At 35.5% G+C, this 8,259-nt stretch overlaps 1 protein-coding gene across 4 annotated transcripts; it reads right to left on the bottom strand.

Annotated features, from left to right (window-relative positions):
• Nucleotides 1–1,439: 1,439 nt before the first annotated feature.
• Nucleotides 1,440–7,938, bottom strand: LOC139968588 (uncharacterized). Of its 4 annotated transcripts, none has more exons than XM_071972731.1 (4): nucleotides 7,852–7,938; nucleotides 6,063–6,230; nucleotides 4,961–5,239; nucleotides 1,440–3,651 (listed from the first exon to the last, which is right to left on the bottom strand). In XM_071972731.1, exons 2-4 carry the CDS (start codon nucleotides 6,225–6,227, stop codon nucleotides 3,565–3,567), a joined length of 531 nt encoding a protein of 176 aa, XP_071828832.1. In that variant the 5' UTR covers nucleotides 6,228–6,230; nucleotides 7,852–7,938; the 3' UTR covers nucleotides 1,440–3,564. The 4 variants fall into 4 exon arrangements, with proteins under 4 accessions (XP_071828832.1, XP_071828828.1, XP_071828829.1 ...); XM_071972727.1 differs by having other exon boundaries at nucleotides 7,817–7,929; XM_071972728.1 differs by having other exon boundaries at nucleotides 6,063–6,233; nucleotides 7,810–7,868.
• Between the last annotated feature and the right edge of the window lie 321 nt (nucleotides 7,939–8,259).

The raw sequence follows: 8,259 nt of genomic DNA, 5'->3' as shown, positions 1-8,259 counted from the left end.
TTACATGTGTTTCTATAGGAACCAGTGGTAGTACATAACTCTATATTCGACTTCGGACCTTCTAGTGCCAGTAGAACAGAAGTTAGGTGTAACTCTCAACTTCGAGATTGCTTGTACATAGTCACACATTTCAAAGGACGATACATTTGAGCAATTCCGACTTCTCCAAGAAAATTTTGAATAAAATTACGACGAGATGCGAAGTCTTCGTACTTTATAAGTATTTTATGTAGAATCTCTTTTACCGTCGTGTACATTTTCACTCCTTTCAAAGGATTTTTTATCCTACTTGTGTATACAACGAAATATAACTTACTTAAATCTAGCGGGCGAGTATTGGCTCTTTTCAATATACTTTCTGTAAAGAAAATGTTTACGAGACATATTATAAATTTAATACTGAATGTTATCTCGCGATCTTATTTGTAACTCAAGTGTACGAGCGAGTGGCGCTCTTTAACAAAGTACTATATTGAACATCTTTCCTCTTTGGGGGGGGGGGGGGTCGGGAACGAGCAAAACTATTTACACAGGCAACAAACAGCAAGAAATTTGACGCTGAACACCCTACATCATGAAACTTAATAAAACAGTAAACTTAGCAAAACAGCCTCTCTTTTAGTTCATCTGTGCGTGTACCAAAGTCCAATTTTAGCTTTCTTTATACATAGAATCGAGAGAAGCCTTGTGTTATACTGTCGATGCAAGTTGAGTTAGAGTCAGTAATAAACCTACGGGTATGGTATAACCTTGGTCACCACCTACCTCCAAAAGTTCATTCATATTGAGCCTTTCACAATGAGTTATATGTGTAGTAATGATTCATTCCTTGTTCACTTATACTCAAGGGCGTAGGAACTGGGGGGCGCCAGCCCCCCCAGTGAAAAATGTGGAGGGGCGGAAGTATCATTCCGCCCCCCCGCTTCACAAGTCAGAAAACCCCTTTTTCATTTTCAAATGAGAAAAAAAAATCTCATTTGGAGCACCAAATTGCATCTAAGGCCCGGTGAAAATACAAAATTAAGTTTACAAAATGGATTCGGTGTTGAAGTATGCTATATTGCACCAAATTGCATCTGAGGCTACCTGGAAATGCAAAAATTTCCAAAGGGGAGGGGGCCCCCTCCCCTTAGACCCCTCCCCCAGGCCGGCCATCGGTCTTCAGCCCCCCCACTCAAAAGTACCTTCCTACGCCACTGCTTATACTCCTGTGTATTTTTTCATGAGTTTCCATCTACACCAGAGGTGTAGGAAGCTATCAGAAAGTGAGGGGCAGAAAACCGTTGAGGCCTGGGGGTTTTCACCTGAAGAATTTTAGTTTTGTGCATGCTATGGTGGCTGAGGTAGGAGTTTAAAAATTTCGACTCTTTGATGTCCACCCCATTCCTCATCATTATCAGATATAAAAAAAATTCAAATAAAAAGTATCCAAAACAGGCTTGATTATATCACAAAATTTATTCAATGAACATAGTCATAGTAAGGCAAACAATCTGATGGTTCACGAAAAAATTAACCTACGAAAGCTGCTTTAAGCATAATTCACTTATAAGGCAGTAGGAAAATAGGAAAACACAACAAGTTACCAGCAAAACATTTTTCACCCAATGAGCGTTACGTACACTGCTATGAATACAACTCAAGAAAGTCACATACTCTCTATTGTTAAGTACATATTAAAATATCTGTTAGTTCTCATTTCCAGCTCTGATGATTTTAATAAACAACTATCAAAAGAAGATGCTTTATTTAACAGGAATAACAGACAAGACTTTATACAAATGTCATGATTATTCATGCAAAATTAAAAAAAACAAAAAAAAAGCAGGGCATGTAAATCTTTAAATGGATTACTCAATTAATGTCTAAAAGCAGATACATGAGTTCGATATCTGTTCCGAAAAGTTTATCAAATCCCACGATTAGTACTGACAAGTCAGATCTCAACTGATCTAAGTAAGAAACTCATTGCCGACAATGTTTTAATGATGAATGTTAAACCAAGTGTAATTATAGATTCTATTTCAAAAACCCTCATGTACAAATCTGACATTTTCCAAATGCTGTTTTTTATGTAAATTGTTATCATCTTACAAAATCAACTTTGGCCTACTAGTGCATATCCACAACATTGATTTGGTAATGTCGTATTGAATTTGTAAATTGTGTGCATAATATAAAAGGTGTTTATAGAAATGCCAAGTGAAACACTGGGTTATTTCAAAACACAGACGACATAGACAAGACTATCACATGACATGTCACATGACACACTTTTGTGGGGTTTTTTGCACTTAGAATGACTGAAGTGAAGATTTCTCCTCTGGCTTCATCTTAATTAATAATAATATCAAATTTTGTTAATCTATACTACTCAGGGAAAGCCATCCATAATAACACACACGCAAACCAAACCATACTTCAGCCTCTGTTCAACAAAGTAACTAGACATGCAGCATTTTAAACCAAAGAAATAAAAACAGAATGTCACAAAAATGGGCAGAAATTTTGGTTGACTTCATGATGAAAACTATGACATAGGCAAAGTGGCAAAATATGAAAAGCACAAAAACACATCAGATACGAAACCACACCAGAAGATCCATTTATGTCACTCCAAAGAACAACTGGAATCTTCAAAACAACTTGAATTCTTGCACACTAAATAGATAAAATACTAACAACAAAGTGATTGCACAACTAAAACCCAGACAAGGAATACACTAAGCACACTATTGTTTAATCCATGGCAAGGTACAGATAAGTAACTAGAGTTACAATAACCCTGAATATATAAATAAATAACTTAAAACCAAAGGTTACAATAAGAAGACGAACACAAATGTTTGAATACAATATAATACATCAAAAGAGAAATAAACCCAAATGCAGATATAGTTCTGTTGGTTAGTGCTGCTGTTTTCATATCTGTCCCTCTTATGATAGCTGAAAACTTAAATTGGTCATAAATTAAAACACAAATGAGGACTTTGTTTGTAAATGGAGGTTTCAAGGTGATTTGTAATCATTTTGACTTGAGCAAAGAAAATTTGCTCCATAAGTCCTCATGAAATTAGAAATCTCAATGCAACTTTACCTAGATATTCAATTGTTTGATACATTTTAAGTTGCAGGTTGTCACCCTCTCCCGGTAGCAAGCAACAAGGCAAACAAATATGTTATGTGTATCTATGTTTTATCACAATAATAGAAGTCACTTTGCCCAGTATAGATTTTGGGTTTTTGAAAGAATATTGCATTATGGGATAATTTACACAAAAGTTTTCTCTTCTACTTAACAGCAAACTATTTTTATCTCAACCAAAGCAGAAACTTCCATCACAGAAAGAGAACTCCAAAGAGGCAAAAAAAAATTGACAGATTTTGAAAATTAAGAAGACATAAACATAATGATGGAAGTGAGGATTTCAACTGATCTTCGATGCAAAGTTTAGTTTTAGTACTCGTTTAAAATATTGCTTTCTGTTGATTTTTCACCCTCTTTCCACCATTTGAAACTCCCTCAAAGCTAACTGACAGAATCGATTCAGTTTGCTGGACATCTCATGTCTGTAGGAATAACTTCATGTTAAGTAACGATCCCCTCAGCTGTTGCCTGAGAACAAACCTAAGGCCTTGGACAACTGTACTCTGTGAAAAACAACACGCAGATAATTATTAGAAAACTAACATGACATAACATTGTTCAAAATTAATTTTGAAGATATAATAAGTAAATAAGAAGTATTTGATATACAGAAACAACTCCTTTAATACTCTGCTCTGATACTATTTTGTAAGTTCATAAGCACTGAAAGTTTCAAAAGACAGAAGCAAACCTTATAATTGAAGCCTGGAGGGGTCAAATTTTTCATGGTTATGGTGAAGCAAAGGCATATTTGATCGAACAATATATGCATTAAATAATATTAGTAATAACTATCAGTTATCTTTGCTGGTACTGACAAGTTTTACTGGATACGAAAAAAAATTCTAAATTTCAGTTGATACAATATTAAACAATAGAGATAAACTGCTGTGAAATGCTCTGTTTGTTTCTACTGCCTAAAACTAAATCTGTGAATCCTCATAAGGCCACATGATTAAAAACTGAGATCGGCTCAATCAAGTCACATTTGCATGCGGTTTTCAACAAATATGCGGTTAACAAATACTTGCAAATTCACATGCAACAACTTTTAAACTTGCGGAGAAAATAATATGAAAATTTAGTAAGAGAAGTAATATGTAAGTAAAGTATTTAAGGTAAATTTAAGAATTTAATATTATTTGGACATGGCACAACATGATGGAGTGTGTACTATCCCAAACAGAACCCACACAGAAAATATGAGAATGTACTGCAACTTTTACTGGATTTACTGGATCAACAAGAATTTTTTTTTTTTTAAGACACCACTTTTAGGTAGAAACATGATAGGAGTAAGACTGCAATCGTGAAAAGAACTGAATGACAATGGGAATGGACGATACAATCTTGATCCTCCTCTAAATACTGTAAATGTAGTGGGAGTGAAACCATGGCCGGAGTGGACCTGTGCTGGGAGTGAAACTATGGCCAGAGCGAAACCATGGTGGGAGTGAAACCATGGCCGGAGTGGAACCCTGCACCCTAAAACTATCCACTGCTGGTGATGGTAGGTGCACTGTGAAGCGAGTGCACCATGGTACCATAATCTTCATCTAAATACCTGTGATTGGACCAGTGAGGGAAAATGTAGGATTATGGGAGAGGAGTCATGTAGCATTTATCCTCCGCTGTCAACTTGATCAATGGATTAAAGAAATGCTTTACTCCTATCTAATCTCTGATGCAACTGTTCACAAGTATGTAAACTGCTTTTATTTGGCAATCTAATCTAATCCCCACAATCTATTCTAGTTTCAGATAATCCAATCTGATCTAATCTTATCCCTTGTCTTTATGATTGATACTCACATAGTATAATAGACTTCTTCTCTTGGAGTGTATTGAGCAATCTAATTTGGTGAATGGAAAGTCATCCCTTAGTTTGTCGGTGAAATTCATAGATATCCTCATCTCGAGAAATTTTGCATGTGTCTGAAGGTCTAATCTATGATACGGTTTGTACACAACAACCTTTGTAGGGATCACCTGCCTCCCAATGAGCGGAATATCAGAATAAAGATTAAAAGTCTTTCCCATCGATAAACGAGATTTGTTTACTTCCTCTGCTGCTGATATCATCAAGGTCCACTGAAACAATACAAAAGTACAAAAGGAAGAGAATTAGGATAGATGATCAAAACGAAAAATGTTAACAACTTGTTTTCAAGTATTATACATTTATAATCCTACTTGCAGATTAATGTTACCTGTCTATTCCCAAATCTCTCTCCCATATGTTCCCTTAGTTGTACCAGGATTGATATAAGTTGGCATAATGTTTGATAGCACGCAAACCTATTCCCAAACCTTTCTCCCATATGTTCCCTTAGTTGTACCAGGAATAATATAAGCTGGCAAAATGTTAGCACGCAAACCTTATAAATACATTTATGTTGTGAGGCACAAAAAAGATGCATATTGGATTAACCATAATAATAACCCTCTAATCTTGAGTGCCTATTTCATTACAACCACTGAGATCTCTTAGCACTTTGGATTGATAGGAGTTCAATTATTGGTGAATATTTCATAGTTTGGTCAGAGTGAAATAAATTTACAAATATGCAGAAAATCCAACTAGCCTTTATAAGCAATATTAAAAGAGATGTAGGATACAATCCCTTGTCATGGGGAAATATGATATCATCTATTACCTGATAAACACAATAAATAATCTTTGATATTTTGACTTTTCCCCCTTCTCATACAGACTTGAAGGCAATCAAGAATTAGCTTTATCAAAGAGGTCTCATTTGTTTACCTCTGATGTTTTAATAATGTAAACACTATTAGTGAGACAAATTATTTTACTCTTTTTTTTTCTTAATTGGACAAAATTGTACAGACTATCTGTACTACTGCAATGTCTCAACATAATTGTGTTTGTCTCTGCTACTGTACAGTAGTTTACCTTTTCATACTGTGGTATATTTGTGGCATACTTGAACGAATCTTCCCTGTTCCTCATGAGCGTGACGGAAGCAGAGGCAAGCAATGGGTCATAATTCAATTCCACTTGGTACAGGATTGCAAGAACAGCCACAACCAAAATAGAAATTATGTAAAACAGTGCCATGATCTGAGGATGAAAATATTTTATATGTTATATTATCTCATCTAGTCATCTGTTCTGCAAGCCTCAACATATATTGGTTTATGAACTGCAATTAACCCAAAATATAAGATATTTTAAGAAAATGTTAATAATCAATTAAATCAGACATTTATTTTATCAGTCAAAGTATTTGCAATGCAGACAGTTTTGTTTCGTCACCTGTAGATGCTTAGATTAATCTGGACAGCGATCCTTTGGCAACCCTACAACCGTGCAACTCTGATTGTTGTCACAGGTATGATATACATGGTTTACTGTTATGCTGTTTTTGCTGTTATCTGGCAATACCATACCGATACATGTTAAATCAAGGATAGGACATGTAGTTGCTACTATGAAATAACTCAGCTCAGGCTATAGGATCAACTTGATTAAGAAATAAAATATTTGGGCCACAAACTTATTTTTTGGACTGGTTAATCTATAATAATTACTCAATAACTAGGAGCAGTCATATAAACCACATTTAGTCTCTTGGCATTAATGTCTGGTCACTTTGTAGGGTCAACTGGTCAACTGTTTGTGAAGATGCAAGAGGAATAAATATATCAGTAGAGCATACACTACCATGGTGTAAAGTTGCGTTTCTCTCGAGTGTCTCTACAACTTGTCAGAATATTACATGGCTTGATCAGAGAGACCAAACATTAAAACCTTGTTATTAATCCATTTATACATCTCCAGTCATTCACTATTTAAACCACTCTATCTCATTCTATTCCTTGATTCTACAATAGTTCAGACAGGCCAATATCCCTCATCTAATTTGACTAACAATTCATAACATTTCATCTCCAGCCATATCCATTCATAGGTGGTCAGGAAAAAGTCAGTATGTTTAGTTGATTTAGTTTAAAGCTGTACTGGCTACCTGGGTGTGAGGAGGTGTTTATATGTCAACTTTAATAAGTAAGTTATTTGCACTGTTTTGGACCTTGTTAACATCAAAGCAAATTGTAGCTTTAAATTTAGAGGTCAAACATATTTTTTGCCCTGGCTAGCTTCGGTTGCAATTGCTTTAGTGCTAAACTTAAAGACTTTAAGACTTCACTGACATGTGTGAGGAAGCTTATAATACTTAGCCTAACATTAAACGGTAATACTTATAGGGAAACATTGAAAATTTTGATGTAGGCTAGCATACTCGTAAGGCCTAGGCATATTGATCTAGGCCTAGGCTATGCATAGGCAATTTACAAAAAGAATTCTTTACTTCAACGACGATACTTGTTTGGGGTAAAGCTTTTTAGACATACCGTCTATACATACCGTGTTATTCCCATTCCTTAGACTTTAAGAGTAAGTAAGTAGTAAATGTCAATATGTACTTGCAATACATCACTGAAGTTAGTTCTTAGGCCTAGCCTAGCTAGTTACAGCGAAGATAATATTTGCTTTTGGTAGGCAACAGTTAGTCCTACACAAATGAAATCGATTGGACAGTGGACACATATGTTATACAGCTATTGTGGCCAGAAAGACACAATAGTAGATGTAACCTCGTCTGAATTTCAGGAGTAAAAGTCATGTAAGGAAATAACTGTACGTACACGGGTAGTTTAATGCTTGGTTGTGATGATTTTACCTGGGATTGAGATATGTTACTACTAGAACCAGGTCTACTATAGTATTTACTGGTTGTGTTATTGATGTGCACTTGTTTGAAGGTAGCAGCCAATAACAGTAGACACTTTCAGCAGTCTATAGTGTATACATCAACGTTACGAGAGGTTGGACACTGATGTTTGCACACTGTGACGAGCGCTGTGTACGCTGTGGCGGGAAACTGGGCAGCAACTATATTAGCAGATAATACCAAGACTGTTCCTTTTCCTTACTCACGCTATGCATACTGTAAATAGCCAAAAATTGTACCATAATAGAGATGATATGTTGTTCTTTCATGTGATATACACGTTTTAACTCACTTGTGATTTAACCCTAAAATAGATCATTAGACGTGCCTGCACAAAATACCTACATTCTTTAGTGT

Source organism: Apostichopus japonicus, chromosome 6 (assembly GCF_037975245.1).
Source record: "Apostichopus japonicus isolate 1M-3 chromosome 6, ASM3797524v1, whole genome shotgun sequence".
In the NCBI taxonomy this organism is placed as follows: Eukaryota; Metazoa; Echinodermata; class Holothuroidea; order Aspidochirotida; family Stichopodidae; genus Apostichopus; species Apostichopus japonicus.
The sequence above is the reverse complement of the archived record's forward strand: the minus strand, read 5'-3'. Positions and strand labels throughout refer to the sequence as shown.